General features: G+C 38.8%; 1 protein-coding gene across 4 annotated transcripts in view; it reads left to right on the forward strand.

Moving 5' to 3' along the window:
- The window catches only part of UNC13B (unc-13 homolog B), a 207,168-nt gene that overhangs the window by 38,833 nt on the left and 150,232 nt on the right, over positions 1–18,103 (forward strand). For all 4 annotated transcript variants that reach the window (XM_015653377.3, XM_033520414.1, XM_015653378.3 and 1 more), the window contains exons 6-7: positions 3,789–3,859; positions 6,969–7,026. In XM_015653377.3, coding sequence (XP_015508863.1) covers positions 3,789–3,859; positions 6,969–7,026 — 129 coding nt within the window. The remainder of the gene's footprint in view (positions 1–3,788; positions 3,860–6,968; positions 7,027–18,103) is intronic.

Here is an 18,103-nt window from a genome sequence, read left to right on the forward strand (position 1 = left end):
TGTGCTTTGTTATTTTAGTGTCTTGGGAACTGAACAGAAAGAAGAACTCAGCTCAGCAAAGTCATTTCACTGAGAACTTAGGAAGATGAGATACATTGGAAAAGGGAAGAAATTCGGGCTGGGAAGAGGGGAAGAGGGGAAGCCACTTAAATGAGGTGGAGAGAGAGAGGTTATCACTTTTGGTTTCAGCATTTCTTCTCACTCCTGCCAAGCTGGGTTTTGTCCCAGCCCAGGACTTGCTACCTTGGAAAAACTCAGAAGGAACAAGGTGATGTGCAAGGTTCAGGGCAAGGACCAGGAAACCTGAGAAGAAAAGCTTTAGGGCTTCAGTGCCTGGTTATTGCCAAGCTAGAGATCTCTAAGCAGGAATGCAGTCATGTTTAGCTTCCTGAGGGGTTTAACTGAGTGAAGTGGTCTGTATGGATGCACCAAATTCTCCTCTTATTTATTTCCTCATTCTGACAAGTCACTTTACTGCTGTGTGTCCATTCCAGGTGTTAGGGCAGTTATTTGTTGTGAGGAGCCTCACCTGGGACTTCCACCCACACCCCTGCTCATGTGCCCCGGAATCCCACATCAGCTCAGCTTGGAGCCTTCAGTCCTGAGTGATGCTGTGGGAGTTGCTCATCCCCCACCCTAGCCATTGCCATGTCTGTGCCTGCTTATGGACCCTGCATATTCAGGCCCAGAAAAACAGGACCTTAGAGAAAATGGGGTTCAGCTTCCAGCTGAGGATGGCAGTAAGAGTAAGGACAGTAAAGCTTGCAGTGTTTCTGTGTTGGTTTCAAATTAATAAGCACTGAAAGCTATTGAATATACCTGCCCATCTCCTTTCTGTTGTTTTTCAGCAATTTCGTTTCACTGACATGTGACCTTGCTCCTTGTGTTCACCATGCATGATGTCAGTGGAGTCCTGAAATCAGGTGGCCTTTCTCTGGACCAGTTCATCTTTTTATCTTTTAAGCAGAAATTAATGTAGTGGAGTAATTTCCATTGTAGTCAAAAGCTTAGTAGTGATGCAGTAGCTGGCCAGTGGATGTGGTCTTGCAAGGAGTCTGTGATCTCTGTGCTAGGGATTTCCACTCTGTGCGTTGCAGAGAAGCATCTTCAACAAAACTGCTGACTGAGGCAAAACACAACAGAAGCTTCCTCAAAAAATCGAAAATTCTATTTCCTTGGGATTTCTTTTGAGCAGGTAATTCGACTCAAGATCATAGGCCAATTGCTTCTTGTTTAAAGTTTGCTGTACAATAATTTTACTGATATTAGTGTTGATGACAAGAGTTTCTCTGAGATCGGGAAGATGTCCTTACAGCAGCTGTTATCTGGACAGTAGCTGATTTTTATCTCTGACTTGTATATGAAGCTGTTTCAACAGAAGCAGCAATCATGTAGTAAAAATCTGACATCTCTGTTTATGAACTGGGCATCTGGGCTGTAAGATAGAACAGTAAATCTAAGAGACCTTGATGCTCCATGATGCCTGGGCATGCCACTACACCATGGTGTATAGGAAGGTATTGAGGCCTGCCCTGAGACATCCTCAATGTCTGCAGTGCTGATGGTAGTCATTGCTTCATTCCTCCTTAGTCTTTTTAGTCTTGATTTCAGGCTCCAGATTTGAGTTGTTGGGCCTCTGACTTTTAGTCCTCATTTCATGAGTTTTTCTTCACTCATGAAGAAAAAGTGATGTCTTTCCAAGGCAATTCCATGGACTTTGCTGTAATTTTTGGATTTTTTCATGCCATTGTTGGAGTTTGTCCTCCTAAACCTCATCAGATTGTATACTGATAGGCATTCAGTTCACTGATGCCTTCTTTCTACATCAGTTCTGTTCAGATTTGCTTTGAATGCCAGCCCTAATTTGCACTGAGATTGTCTAATAAATCTGTGCAGCTGTGATCCACAGCCCTGATGATCAAAAACAAATACGTGTTTCTACAACTCTTTTAGTTAGGGAAGAGTCTCCCATGTTTCTCTTATTTTGTTTTCTAATAGGTTTTAAAAACACAGAAATGTACTGTACATCAGAAAGAGCAGGTGGCTTCATGTGCTTTAGTTAAAATAAATTTGGTGTCCCTCCAAGGAAGGAGAAATGGGTTGTCTTTTTTCTACTTAGTGCAGGTTTTTTTGAGTCAGATACTAAGCTTCCATAAAACTTTCTCAGGTGTGGAGTATTTTAACAACTTCTGTGGGTAAGGCTAGTTGCATAAAAATTCAGTGGTGTTTCTGTTACAAAGATGTGAACGTGAGTTCATAGTCTAAGGAAATACCTACTGCTGAAACTTGAAACTCCACTAAATCTGGCATGTACCTGTTAACAGTGGTTTGTGTTCTGTTATCTGCAGTGTTTGGGCTTGTTGCCTTTGTAAGATGATGGTTTGTGTGGCTGAGAGAGGACACATGTAGAACAGACATTCTCTCAAAGTACAAGAAAGGTCTTAGTCCTTTCCAAAAGCATTGTGGGTTCCAGCGGAATGCTCACCTGCCAATAAATCTTGTTTTTTTTTCCTGTGAGGAGTGAGAGTGGATGTAACTTTTAAAATCACCTTTTCATCAGGAAACTCTTAGAATTACCTTTTCATCTACCCCATCCTACTTCTCCCATTCTTGCCAGTGCATAACTTGATATATCACTGTGGTGGTGACCATGGAGTACAGTTCATTGCAGGGAAACAAACTTCTTGGCTCCTTTTGAGGCCACCTGAAAGTGTAAAGAGTTACAGGAGAGGGAAAAGCCAGCTGAACTGGTATAGCACTATCTTCCTGTCAGCTTGCAGGGCTGGTGTTTTTAGCTGGAGCACTCCCTCCATTTCCTTCCTCTGTGAGCTTTGAAGTTTCTGCAGTGGTGGAGATTAAGGCCATAAACAGCCAGATTTCAGAAGTTGCTACATTCAAGGATGTTGAGGGGCTAGAAAAAAGCCCAAACAAAACAAATCCAAATATTTATTTATTTTTTTTTTATCTTTTTCAATGTTTTCACACCACTCCATCCCTAAATAATTTTGTGTTAAGCTTTTCACAGCAGGTTATCTGCATCTCTGAGCATGTGCTTTGAAAGGTGAAATTTTGAGTGACAGAAGTCAATGCTTCATTAGGACGCTATATTACTTCAAAGTGTGAAATGGAAAATAGGTACCACAATAAAAGTGATAATGCTTGTACTTGCTGTCAGCTCTCAGGTAACTCTAGAAAGTAAAAATGTTCATTTCACAATGAAGCTGCAGTGTGGTGTAAAAGTAAGAATGTGCTTTCATGTGAATATGACTGCCTGTAACACTGTTTATTCCCTCAAAATATTTGGCTTATTGCTGGCAAAGAAATAAGAGATCATTTATTTTTTGGTACCTAATCTGTGTTACACCAGGTGTGCTATCAGTGTGCATAAGGTGTGCTATTCAAGGGCAGCCTTTTTTCTGCTGGGGTTATAAAAAGCCTTCAGAAGAGGCTCTTGTTATGTGTTATCAAACATAAGCAAGTGTATTAAAATACTGTTGTGAAATGGCTCTCCATCAAACTAATACTTGAATTAAGTGTGAACTGGTCTGTCTTTCTCTTTCCTACCTTTGTCTAAGTGTGCATTTGGTTAATTGTCTTTAAGCAAGAAAGCTGTGTAAGCCCTTGAACTGTGCTAATATTTACATTGTTTATTTTCCATCTGTGTGCTAACATAAAATGGTAAGATGGTCCCATTTCTTCAAAATCGCATGTGGGTTTTTTGTGTGTGATCTTTATGAATGCAAAGTTGCATGGTTAATAAGGTGGTGTGACTTACTCTTTTGACTTAGATATCCCTGAAGAGGAGGCCAGATACTGGACCAGAAAATTAGAACAAATAAATTCACTGGGAGATGATGAGGTAAATATCTAAATTGAAAGAATAAAGTATCCCTGAATGTCTTATAATTAGTTTTTATTCTTTTATTCTGTGATTAGGGTAACTACTAAATGTTGATCATGTACAAGTCTTCCATGAACTGCTTACAGAACTCTTTTTTTCAAGTGTACTGTTTAGTGTTAAGGAGAGAAATATTTTTCTCCATGTTGGAAGTGCTTGAATAATGTTTTGTTGATATGAATACATTCAAAGGAAAGGCAACACCATGCTTTACCTGAGCAGAGAATGAAACCATTTTTGACAGGCTGTGGTAGATTCTTTTTGCAAAATCAAGTCAAAAAGGACACTTTTTGCAGGTGACTGTTTCTTTGAAGAAGACAAAGCAAGATACCCGAATCTTTATTTGAACTGAGGACTGTTGGAGATGTTGGCTTTTGTCTTTATGCAGTTGTTAATGGCTCAGTTTATATGAATATTGTATTAAATATGTAGTAGCTTTGGTTTCTTGGCTCTAGTGTGTACTTGGCTAAGCAGCTATAAAATAGAGGTTACTTTATTTCTAAGAGAGACTGTTGCATGACTAAAATTTTGTTTACTGTTCATGCAGTTTGCAGAATAAGATTTAACATGTTGATGCCTGTACCAGAAAGTATTTAGAAAATCTCAATACTTATGTGTTGATCTGAACATCATTGAATAAGAACATAGTGCTGGTGAAGGTGACAGATCTCCTTCCATAGCAAGAGTTTCCATAGCCAGATAAGTTGCAAAATACTCTGACAATGCAACGACTTCAGATTTTTGTTTGGGCATCCTTCATCTATTCTTTTCTGTTCCTTATATGAGTGATTTGGTTTACTGTGCAGATGAAGGACAGTAAAGTGCATTTTATTTTTGAGTGAGTACAGACCAATATTCCAGTGGATAAAAAATTTAAATACTTTAGGGCAGCCTCTCCTGCCTTCCTAGAACTTTGAGAGCCTCTAAGAATGGATGAAAAGCTCAGTGTGAGTGCTGTCCTGTCAGTGATGCTGCTGTGGTTCCTCCCTGCTCCCGTGCTGGAGCAGCAGTTCAGGTACTTGAGCGAGGCACAGGTGCCCTCTAGTGCTTTACTGAGCTGGTACTTGCTGAAAGATATCCTGAACTTTCTGAGACTTCCCCTTTTCCTGCAGTGCCATGCATCTGCTTGCTAACTACATGCTCTTATCAAATACCAGTAACAAAGTAATATCTCCATATTTGTGACCTAATGATCTTAGATTTATTATGGATGTTCCCTGTGACCAGAGAGAAAAATACAAACCTGCGCAGGGCCTGACCTCAGGTGGTTCTTCTAAAGTTCTCCACATTTGTGAGCCACCCAGAATGGGGATGAGATTTTCCTTATGTGTTACCCTAATTGGCACTGACTTGTAGCTCATGAACTTCTGGAGCCAGAGGCAGTATCCTTGTGCTGAACTGCACTCAATGGATTTCTCTTTTGTGGATGCCAGTTTCCCTTTAAGTTCACCCGGGTCAGTTATGTTTTCTGCAAAAGAATTCAGCACCTTAATTGTGCATTGCCTGAAGCAGTATCTTAATTGCTCTGAGCAAACAAACCCAGTGTTTGAGAAACCAGCTTGAGGCAGGTTTGTTTGGAGAAATTAAATGACTGATCCTCATCCATCTAGTCTCTGCCACTCAGCTTTACAGACCTCACCTTTTGGGCTGCAGAATCCTGGCTTGCACAGTGTTTTTTAGCACAAAGCAACTTTATGTCTTTGTCCTCTTTGTTTTAAGTTCAGCTGTATCTCTGTTTGAGATGATGAATGAACAGACTAAAGCTGCACAGGAGCGTTAAAGAAGCAGGTTCATTTGGAGTTCATATGGTGTCATAGAAATGTTTTCCAGCCTCTCTTCCTACGAACACTTAATATTCCTTTTTTGCTTTGGGATTCCTGATAGCCATCGGGCTGATGCCTTAAAAAGAACAAACTGCTGACATTCTGGGATCTCTGAGGATAATAATTCAGAACCCACTGCTGTCCTGTGCTACTGAGATTGCTCATCAGCAGACTTCCTTTCACCACTTTGTCAACCAGTCAGTGCTGTGAGATCCGGCAGTTCTTGTTTTCACAGTCCTGATTAACTCAGTGGGTTGGCAGTTTGCTGATGATAAGACTAACCACCTTTCAGAATCCCTTGTGCATTTTAAGTAGCACGGATTGGAAGATAACTGCAGCGGAAGTCTGTGGGTTGTCACCTTCCATGCACAGAACTGGTCATTAATCCCTTCGAAATCCAAAGAGAGACTGTCTAGTGGCTGTGTTTTGCATAGGCTGCAGCACCAGCTTGCTAAATTTGCCACTTCCTTTGTTGTCAGATTTTTTTTTCCCTAGCAAAAACTGTTCTCATTATTTTGGTCAATTGTCCTAATTTTCTCATCTCTCTATGTAATACAAGATAGAAGAGAATAACAAAATAAAACCACTGGCATTCCCCATGGGAATGCTTTGATGTTGTAACAAACAGATTTATAAAAAGTCAAAGCTGGCTAATTGAAATACCTCTGTGTTCTTTAATTTAGTATTAAATTAGATGAAAAATTCTTCTCTTTGGATGTAAAGTGGATCACAGGAGACTTTGCAAGTGTTGGTTGGGCAAACATTGTTCTCTTGCCTTGCCAGGCACATTAATTACCTTACTGCTGCCATCTCCTACTCCAGAGTTGCTGTGAGCCCACATGAGTTTTGAATTGTTGAAGCTGTGCTGGAGTGTCTAAATGTGTAAACAGGCTTATTCCCAGTTTGGAGCTCTCTGTCAGACTGATACTGTGGTGCAGAGAATCAGGTGTTTTCAATGTCTAATTGGATGTCTCAGGATTGGTCATAGGGCCTGTGCTTGTTCTAAAGCAGACTTGACCCTAAACAGAAGTGCACTTTGTAATGTGATTTTGGCATGAAAAAAAGAGGAGACGTTTGTGAGTGTGTTTAAATACAGATATAATTGAGTATATATTACAGCAATTACAGATGTTCTACTGTGATAATACAAGGGATATTTTCTCTTATGTGTGACATGCTGTCATAGAGTTACCATTTGCTTTCTTCTCTGTCTATATTCCTTCCTATTTTTTTTTTCCTTCCTTTAGTATTCCTTTCAGGAGGAAGTCCAGAAGAAACCATTGCCCAGTGCTGCCTCCCAGTGTTGTAAGTTAGACTTAATTCTTCTCAATACTTTTTCCTCTTTCAATGTATTTTAATTTCCTTTTGTGGTTAGATGTCAAGTGATGGTACATCTGAACAACATTTTCATATTAGAAGTACTTAAATTTCTGAGCAGTTATAAAAGGCTGTGGTCCTCAAAATATTTCTCTGCAGTTTCTGATGCCAGGAAGTGAAATCAAGCATTGAGTCTTACACTTCCTCTTGTCCTTGTGTGCAGTAGGAGTAGAAAATATATTCAAAGTCACCAAGATTGTCAGGCCCTTGTAATATTTATACCAGTAAGAAAATTATGTCTTTTTTTCATGTCACTATATTATGCTATGTTCTGATAAAACTTCCTGTGCTAAATTATAATTTATTACTGTTTAATGAATTTGTAAGAGGGAGAAAATAGATGGAGACAAGTACTACTGCTAGGCTTTTAAAATGCACCAGAAGTTTGTGTACTTGATGTCTAATTTCTTCAATATTACTTTTCAATGCTGCGTTGATGGATGGAAAAAATATTTTTACTAATTTCTGCTTATCTTGTCTTGCATTTTTTATGCTTCTGAAAACATGGATGGAAAAATAACTTAGCATTTACTGTATCTGATGATCTGCAAAATTAGATTACTAAAACACTGCTTTTAACATACAATAGATGAAAGCTCAGTGATGTCTCTTGTGAATGTGTTATCTACTCTTGGCAACAACATTAATAAAATTCAAGTCTCATAATTTAAACAAATCTTTTATCCTCTACTTCAAATCCTTTAAGATGTGCATATTACACATTTCAGGCTGTTTATCCATTAGGCTGATTATAGGATCTCCTGAAAACTGATAACATTAGGAAATGCTAATTACTGTTTACCTTTCTTGAGTAGAATTAATTTCTCTGTGTACTATTGTTACGGTATCTTAAAAGTGTCTTTAACCAATTCTAGACCCTAACCAATTGTCTAGGAAATCTGACTGTGCTGTGTAGCTGGAATGTGTACAGCTCTCTACATCAAAGTATTCCAGTAATACTTTCATTCTAGTTCATTCTAGGTAACACTGAATGTGTCCTCCCTTTTTTGGTGGTGGGGAGGGAGTGTATGTAAAGAATAAAACAGTGGTTTTATGTTTGGTGGTGGTTTTTTTGGTTTTTGTTGTTTTTGTTTTGGGGTGGTTTTTTTTGGTTTTTTTGTTTGTTTTGTTTCTTGGTTGTTTTTTTTTTTTGGTTGCTGTTGTTTTTCTGTTATTCTGTTTTTGAGTTTTTTTGTATGTTTTGTTTTGTTTTTTAAATGGTCAAAAGGGTACAATTGATTTGTTAAGCCTATAAATAAGAAACATTTTGGGAGAAACTAATATTTGATTAAATCATACTAACATAGTATGCAGAACCTATAATGTCAAAAAATCAAAGAAAAACTGCTGTATGAATTGTCCAAGAAATTAATGTGTTATTTACTGAAATTATTTTCCTGTGTCTGTGCTCTGAGCTTTGCTTTTGTTTGAGGGAGGCTGGTTTGATTGAATCTCCTAAGTATTGAGAAAATTAGAGGAAATGTTTCTGTGTGGGGAAAATAGCTGCACCTGTTCCCACAGCAGGGTGCTTTTACATCCCCCTGTAGCTGGTTAATCCCCTGCAGAACCAACTGGGCTCTTGCAGACAGACACAATGAGAAGCAGCACTACAGCTGCTTGTTAACTTGTGCTGCTTGTTAACAGCCTGCATCTTGCTGGAAAGTGGCCTTTTGCAAAATTCAGTGAAGGCCCTGTGGTTTGAACAATTAATGTCACATAAGAATTAATATAATCATTCATGGGATTAAAACACTCATTAGAATGGATGTTAAACATTTCATAGCAGTCTGTTGTTAATGTATTTAATAATTTTCAATAAAGCTGATAGCACTGCATGTACTTTGGCTTGTTTACTGCCTGCAAGTATCTGATATCTATGAACATCTATTTACATGGAAAAAATACAAAAGAGACATTTAATATAGAGGTACTTTTGAAAAATGAACTCTGCCTGCATCAACTTTTGCATAAGAGTTGTCAGCTTGCCTCAGTACAGCACTGTCCTTTGAGACTCGAGAGTTCAACACAGAACATGCACAGATTGTATCTTTATTGAAAGCTGACCTGACCTTTGCATGTGACACAAGAGCTCAACCCTTTTTACATAGGAGCATGGTGGGTGTTCTTCACCACACTAAAACATATTCAATATGGGATGTTCTTACTTACCATGTGAGTAAATAATTTATAGGTGTATTTTTAGATAGAATAAAAACATCCTCAAGAACGCTTTGAAGATTCATCCAATTTTCCATCACATCATTTTTCATTTTCATCATCTAGATGTGCCAGATGAAGTATGGTCACTGTTGGGAGCAGGACACAGTCTGCTGGACAGCAGACTATTTATTTAGAAGGAGGAAAAAAACATGCTTGGTGTGAGAAGGTTTTACTCCACGAGAATGTTTTCCCAGTCCTTCAAAAAATACAAAATTATCTTAAAACCTGATGCACTATAAATCAAAAGTTATGGAAGACATTTCATGTAGCTTGCACTTAAAAAAAATAATTTTACATAACTGCATGTGCCACTTGTTCCCTGCTTAGCCACTCCAGCAGCTCTCAGAAGACCATTTTGATATCCTTGTTGCAGCTATCCTACTCCAGCAGGCTGGATCAGGTTCATTAATTAAGAAAATACATGTTCTTGCATGTTAAAATTAGATTGCACTTCTGCCCTCTTTTTCATCTGTACTTTCCACACATCTTTTACCTTTTCCAAACCAGCTTTTCTTCTGGTGGTATCCCACTTCCTGCAGGGATGCAGCTTATTGTATTATTTCTCCTGAGTAAAGGAGGGGGAGAAGGATGAAGCAGGGTGTGAGAGAAGAGAGGTGGCCCCATCTGAAAGCCAGACTCTGATCTGAGGGTGGGTTTTTGTCCCTGGGCATGTATGGGCTGCTGCCTTGGCGTGATGCCATGGGAAATCTCAGCCCACACTGGGAGCTATAATTTTTCCAGAGATTATTTAGCTTTCAGGCCCCCTTTCACAGCCTCAAATGCTGTTTTGTTCTTAGAAGACTCTGACCCATAATTGCTGAGGTAATGTGGGATTTGGGCTTCCTACCTATTCTTGAATGAGGCAGGTTGCATACACAGTCTTTCTAAGCCTTGCTGATTTTGGCACTTCCTGCCTCTTTCTTTCATTATAATTAACCATTTCATTTTTAACTTCCAACTGCTGTGCTTCCCTGTATATTCCTCCTGCCCCAGAAAGATCACATGTTTCCAGTTGATTTAACTTTCAGTGATTTCAAGCAATAAGCAAAGCACTCAAGTGTCCATAGGTCCAGTTTTATTTGCCTTTCTATTAAATGTAGTCATAATTATTAATGTTTTGATATGTCATTGTTACAAAACTGCAGCATCTCCATATTGGCTTTTACCCACAGCCTGAAATTAAATGTAAATTGTAGAGAAAGCAAGGTTTTGTTGTCTGGAAATGAATGCACTTTAAATTATACAGATTGAAAGCATATTATTTGATTACTTTGGCATTGAGTCAATAAGCTCTAAGTTATTTACTGTGAGGAGTTACAGATATGTTTTCTTGTATGCTCAAAATAATTTCTGGACACATAGAAGCCCATTATAATTCACAAGTGAGTCACACTGAGTATTTTAAATGCAGCTCCAGCTTGGATCAGTTACAGTGCAAACTGGGATGAGAAGGATACTCTGCATCTTTGCAGAATTGGTTTGGCAGATATCAGCTTGGTTAATATCAACTGCTGTAAATACTGCCCTACACCATTTGTCAGGGGGTTTACAAATCTGGAAGAGGGCATGTTTGTTCAGTATGATTGGCAAGAAAGATAACCTGAGTGCCACTGAATCAACCAGTTATGTCTGTCCTCTTAGCATTGACTGATAATCTTTCTGAAAATGCCCTATTATCCCTTTTCTGCTTCAGTGTTTTTGTTCCATTTCCTTTAGTCTTTTGCTCTGTGAAATCATTGGTTATCAAGGGTGTGGTGGGTGTTAACTTGTTTTGTTTAGTTGTTGGTTGGTTGGTTTGGGTATTTTTTGTTTCTTCATTTGTTTCTTTGTTTTGGTCTCCTTTTTTTTTTTTTGTTTTGATTTTTTTTTTTGTGTGTGTGTAATTTATTTTTTTTTGTGTGTGTGTTTTATTGTTAGCTTTGTTGTGCTGCTTTTTTATCAGAAGGAAAATTTTTTGCTTGCCTCTGGATGTAGGTTGGTACTGGCAACAAAAGAAGCAATGGCTTTTCATATACTGTTTTACCAGTAGGAAGAACCAAAGCGAGCCTGTGCTTGGTCTGCCATAAGACAAGAGAGAAAAACACAAGATTACATCTCGTAATGCTCTTTGGAACGTGTGTGTGCACATGCATGCAGGAAAAAAAATTCTACAGTTGTTTTAGGTACATAAGCAGCTTTTTATCTACTTAAAATCTGGCAAAATGTTTTATACACATTATAGGAATGGATGTCATTTGATGCCAAATCAATTTGTTTTGGTGACCCTTCTTTGCCACTGATTTGAAGAAATCAGATTTTGCAAAATTCTTCTAATACTTATGCATGCACTACTATTTGAAAGGTACCAGAAAGGCTGACTTTGAGGGGTTTCATTCCTGATGCTCACTAGTTTCCTTTTTGGGAACTCAAAATCCACTGGTACATTGGGAAGGCTTGTTCATTCCCCTGAAATGACTGAGTCTAATGCTGAGATGATGATGCTTTACATGGCACTGATGAGGAACTTTGTCTGCTTAACAGCCAGATGATTACTTTCCCTTCCCCTTACTCCCCAGCAAGCCCCCAAACACTGATTTTGTATTTGTGCTGTACTGTGGATGTACTATTTTCTGTTGCCAGTAATGTACCACTGGGTTGGGGGTATCAGGCTCTCCTGTGGGGTGAGCTGACCCTGAGGCAACAAATGGCAAGAGAATTTGCTTCTTTTCTTCTTTGGTAATAGTATATAAAAAAAGTGATCTGCTCTACCAGTCTCTCAAGGGCAGGCAGCATCAAAACACTTAAAAAGGCCAGAACATGCCACTCCTAATTGTTCATAGAGGTCCATGATCTGCGGTAGTGAGGGTCAGGCAGTGTTGTTGTCTTGAGAATGCTGGGAGCTGACACTGCCCTCCTTGCTGAAAAGCTCTGTGCTATGCATCAAGATTCTTGCTGGGTTTTTTCTGGTTATTAGCCTTATTCTGCACTTAAACAACAGAGGTCAGCAGCCACCTACAACATCTCTAGTCTGCACTAGTTTGGGAAAGGTAAGGAAGAAATCAGTGATTATTATACCCTTCTCAAGGGTAGGTGACATTGATCTGCAGTCATTGTAGTGCTGCAGTCATTGTATAGCTGTGCTTTAGTAAGAATAGGACTTCTGGCTACAGTGCAGTTACAACTCAAAAGACTGTTCAGTGTAAGTGTAATTCAAAACAGCACACATGAATGCCTTTATTTATTTATTTATTGATTTAAGCTAGGCCAAGGGAAAACTGCTTTAGTCCATACAAGGGGAACTATTGTATGAGCTTTTTTGTGGTAGTTTACTGATGGGCTGGGAAAGCTAGATCCTTAGCCTCTCTGCTTCTGGGTGACTGGCAGCTCCTGTTTCTCTTAGTTTAGGATAAATCCCCTCTGGGATACTTGTTTTCTTGTGGCTTTGTGGCACTCACTGTCTGGGCTGGCTGAAGGCATGACACATCTGCTGAAAGGAATGCAGATTCAAGGTTTTACTCTAAAAGTTTAATCTTCCTGCAATTTTAGGATAAAGCTGCTACTTCAGGACTGGATACGTCTAAGGAAGAGTACTCTGCATATGGAATTTAAAAATAAGACTACTGGCTATATTGGAAGATTATACAGTAACAAAGTTTCATGTACTGCTGAACTCTAGAGAACTCTAGGGCTTTGATTTTGCTGCTGATCCTCTAAACATGGTTTTTAATTGTTGTTTTCCTAGAGTATGGGCTGCATTCTGAAAGGTGGTGACAAGGAAATAAAGCTTTTACTTTTAAATAAACCCCAAATGTAAAGTTTTTACTGAAATGCTGAGCACTGCCAGTACTGACAAGTGTCTCTATAAGCAGTGATCAGACAAAGCAAATGTTCATTTAAACACTCTAGCTTTCATAATTTGTCTAGTGCTCTTCATGAAAGCTGCTATTTTTTTTTTTCTATTGTGGTTTTCTTAAGGACTTTAAACTTCATTAGTCATCATTTAATATCATAGCAGTAGGAGCAAATGAATTTGAATTTTGTTATGACAGTGAAATACAAACTTTTTAATTTTTTTAAGATTTTAAACTGATAGAAAAATGATTCTGCAACTTTATGCACAAGCCATAAATATGTGTCCTCCAGCAATGAGGCTTGTATTTAAAGTACAAGGTTAAAAATCAGAAGGAAAAAAGGCACCCAATCTTTCATCTCAGCTGGTGTAGGACATTATATTCCTCTTTGCTATTATGCATATATGTCATGTTAGGGGACCAACTGTAGTCTAAAATTATATCTCAGGAAGGGATATATAAATCTTCTTTCTGTGTTTAAATCTCTTAGCCAAATAATTTGTGTGACTTGGTAGCCTGGAAATTTGTAAGACAGCTGTGTTAGGCATCAATAAAGTGGTTGAAATGTTATAATTTTCCATTGAAGATAAAATTAGGTGGCACTCTACTGGAGCCATTTTACTATGGTTACTGATGACTTGCACAAGTTTGTAATAACTTAGTGGGTACACTTGATGATTTGATGGGGATTCAATCCCTGCTTAAATTCTCAGATCTCTGATTTTTTTTTAGCCAAAGTAAAGGTGGCCAGAAGGGCCATTTTGTTTAGGTAAATAAAAATCTCAAAAATTTAATCATAAGCTGAATGTGGTGATCTGGGGAGCAAGGAGAGCACTTCAGTGTCACACTGCAGTACCTGTCCATGTGTCTGTCAGATCCTTTTAGCTTATTTGCCTTTTGTGCTTTCTCATCTCCTTTTATGCAGAGGCCTTAGTCCTCATCTGGAGTGTTCCAAAACTGAGCTGGAAATGGTGGTACTTGTTATGAAACCTTCTTTGGCATCATGCTTGCTGAAAACTTGACTTCCTTCTAAAAAGCTATTCAATGTATGTTTTCTATTTTAGAAACTTACTCCACTAAAATACCACCTGTTTAGTTTTGGGAAGTACATTGAACACCGGAAGAATGTGGGTATTTATGGAATCTGAGATCTGTTCACATTTTGCTGAGGGTATTAGCCATGGGAAAAGGAGATTGCTTAATCATAGGAAAAAAAGGACTGACAAGAACATTCTGCAAATGGTACTTTATCAGAACCATACATACTATCTGGAGTTTAGTTTGCTTTTGTAAACTTACTTAGATGATTTCCATTTGTGCTAAGCATGGGGTGCAACAGGAGGATTAAATAATTCCCCAGAGTGACTATGAGCAGTGGTCAGCAGCAAATGATAATGTTCTGACAGGGATGGTAGGTCCCAGCCAGTGTCAGAGGCTTGTAAACAGAAATGGAACAAAATGGCACACAGACAAATTAGATAGCATTAAAAACTTGGAATATTCTGCTTTTTTTACAGTGTCCCTGCTGATCCAGGCTTGACAGTGTGAAGTGGGGAGGAGGAGCTCCTCCTTGAATAGTTGCATAACTGAGGCATAGAACAAGCATATGTTATATTCAGCCAACAGTGGGAACTTAGATGTGCTTTATAAAATGTGTTAATGACAAAAATGGTTTAGCTTCCAAGACACCAGGCTGCTGGCATTGCTTAGTCCTTAATTGGAGGTTTATATGAAACCTCATTTTTTGAGTACTGAAACTTACAAATACAAAATAATGTGATAACCAAGACACACACTGTTGGTATTTAAGAACACATGGAGTGACTAGTCTGACTTGTCTGTATCATGTATTCCATTGTTGCTGTTGTATGGTTTTGCAATTACAACTTTCCATCTTCTACCTGTCTGGACCTCATGTTTTTACTTTGAATTTGTACAGGTTTAAATTTCTTCCCAGAGGTGATCTGGAAGGGAATTTTTCTTAACGAATCATGGTTATGCATGTTACTTTTATGGAGTAGAAAAACAACTTGAAAAGGCTAAAAAGAAATTCTGTTTTCATTAACCTTCAAAATATCAAGACTGTCAGCCCAGGTCTTCAGCGATTATGCCGAAGGACTGAGATATATACTGCTAGCTCCTGAATCTTAAATGAAGCAGCATATGTGTAGAATCTTTAATAAATTCATATTTTTTCCAAAATGTTAGACACTAAAGTGAAGTGGGTGTTAGTAAAAACAAACAAAAGCAGAGTTTTGAGCTTCTGGCTGAAAATCCCTTATTCTCTGTTACTGCGTCTCTTTCTCTTTGCTCCTGCAGCATTGCTTTCTCCAATCTATAGCTGTAGCATACCCTGGTCAGCCAAACCCAGCTTAGTGTGAGAAAATGTGCAGGATAAGGAGTTTCTGTCTAAGGGCAGCTGCTCCTCTCCTTGCCCTGCCCTGCTTGGCATTGACTGCCATTTGCCTTAGGCATGGAGTGTCTGTGGGATTTTCATGCTGTTCATAAGGAACTTGGTGGCAATGAGGTGGACAGGTAAGTAGCTGGCTCAAGGTCATCACTGTCAGTTTGAGGACTCTTTTATCTGTGGGAGGTTTTAATGCTTCTCCTCCAAGGACAGACCTCATATCCATGAGGGTTGTCTTAGCATTTGGTGGTTTTCTCCTTCTTGCAGTTTGAAATGATGAGGAGTGTTATGCCAACCATCAGGCCATTTTCTGTCAAGGAAATAGTGGTTAGGAACATTCTCAGCTGGTTTCAGAGGTCACTCATTCTCTCCATGTAGATTGAGTTTAGTGGTTTGTGCAGAGGTTGGCAGTCTGGGATTTTTATCTTTGTGAAACCTGGAGGACAGATAAGCTCCATTTCCTCTGGGGTTTTTCTGATCTGCTTTTTTGTTTTTCTGTACCAGCTTTGGCAATTTATAGTTATCTTCTGGTGTTTCTTCTCCAGTTGCTCTGGGGTTTTACTGGGGTTTTATTCATTTGTGAATAATTAAATACATTTCACTAGCATGTAGCCTGACTGCAATAATGCCGTGTCACTACAGAGTTTTTCTGGATCTTTGATAGTAATATAAGCTGCAAATATTTGAACATTCCTTCCTTTGCCTCTTACTGTTCACTTGAGATACAGATGTATCAGATAATGGAAGGATGTGCTGGAGTTGCTATTTGTGTTAGTGTCTTGAGATTTTTCAGGAATGAGGTACACATAAGCTGTTGTACAACTTCTACATTAATAGGAAATGGTGTTTATTGGCAACTCTTGGTTACAGCAAATGAAAGCTTAGTGCAGAGCTCTGTCAACATCTCACTCTTTTTCCTCAGTCCTTTTCCTATGTCCCTCTATACTGTCTCTGCTCTTCCTGCCTCTGGTTTCCATGTCTTTTCTCCTGGTTGTCTCCCCTTTTCATTTCTTTGCTAGGTCTTTTATTTTTGTCGTCTTTGCCAGCTTGTTTGTGTGTTCTTTTTCCTCTCCTTCCCCCTTGAAGTAACACTCACACCTCTGTAAAACCTGGTAGTTAGGTTTTTTGTGGTTGTGAAAAACAAGCCTGAGGTGATAGCCCTTGGGCAGGGTCATACAAACAGTGCTGGGTGGATCCTGGCAGGTTTCTGATGCATTTGGATATATTTTCATCTTGCCAGCACACCTGGCAGAGGTGCATTGTCACTCTTGCTGCTGAGTGGCATCTGTTTTGTCTCAGGCTGTAAATTGTTGGTGCTTAACTTGATGGACTTCAGTTTTCCTCTCTTGTTAAATTCAGAACTCAGGAGAGGAATAAACCTTTTTTATACAGTATGGTGACTGCATGTGTTCAGCATTGTACCAGTGGTTCTTTCTAAATTAAATATAAAAATTGTCTTTCAATAGTTCCACTTAGGTGCTTCCTTTAATGACCAAAGCAAACATACATGTGGGGTTTTTTTTTCCCCTCTAACTACCACTATAGGAACCAGAAAGTAATGACCTATGTTTGAAATTCTACAAGATATAAAAGTGCCACTTGAACCTGAGCAATGCCTGTGCCTTTGCAAAGCACCACATGTGTTTGTCAGAGCCTAGTCCAGGGACCTTGAAGTACTGATGTGTATCTGAGGGACTGATGCTTTGTAGATCTTTTGTTCCTGAAGAGAAAGGAGCAATCTGGTTGAGCTCTGATGCATCTGTGTGCCTGGCTGGTAGCTAGAGATGGTAGCCAGAACAGGAAGCTCTTGCTTGTTCTCTGTCTGCATGTGATGAATTTGTGTATTGTCTTCTGCACTTGATGCCTCAACACTCCTGTAAATGTTACTTTTTAAAGTGTTTTTTACACTGTCTTCGAAAAATGGTGGTTCAGAAGCATTTTTTGGAGAGTTGCTAGTTGTGTGCTTTGCTGAAGTGCTTTGAGGATTGTATGTACTGGTCTGTTGCCTCCATGGTACTATGTATCACCTTGGGGTGACAACATGGGTATTGATAAGTATAAACTTTAAAGTCTTATAAACTTGCTGAGCAGCTTTAACATGAATTTGTTTTCACCTTCAATTTTAACATGGAAAGGTTTGCTTACTGTTGCAGAATTAACTTCATGGGTGTTTGCCTTAGAATGTCATGAGAGCCCTCAAGCTTTTCACCAGTGTGTGTATCTGCCTAACAAAGTACTCTTCACTTCACATTGTTTACATGCACACAGTTTTTCATGCTGTTATTATTAAAGTGATGCTCTCACCACTGGGCTAACTTTGTTCTGGAAAGGGGATAGAACTGGAAATGAAATGTGAAGTGACTTTTGCCACTAGATTTGCAGAATTTAGCCTGGAATCAAATACTGCTCTGAACTGGACTCTAGTTTCTGAGACATTGGCATATACTAGAGAATAACGGTGTTTAACTGCCTTTGCTAGGTTGACTGATAAGTATTTTGTCTACTTGTGTTAATAAATGCATGATTGCTTGTCAATTCCAAGAATTTA

This window comes from Parus major, chromosome Z, assembly GCF_001522545.3.
Source record: "Parus major isolate Abel chromosome Z, Parus_major1.1, whole genome shotgun sequence".
NCBI classification, from domain to species: Eukaryota; Metazoa; Chordata; class Aves; order Passeriformes; family Paridae; genus Parus; species Parus major.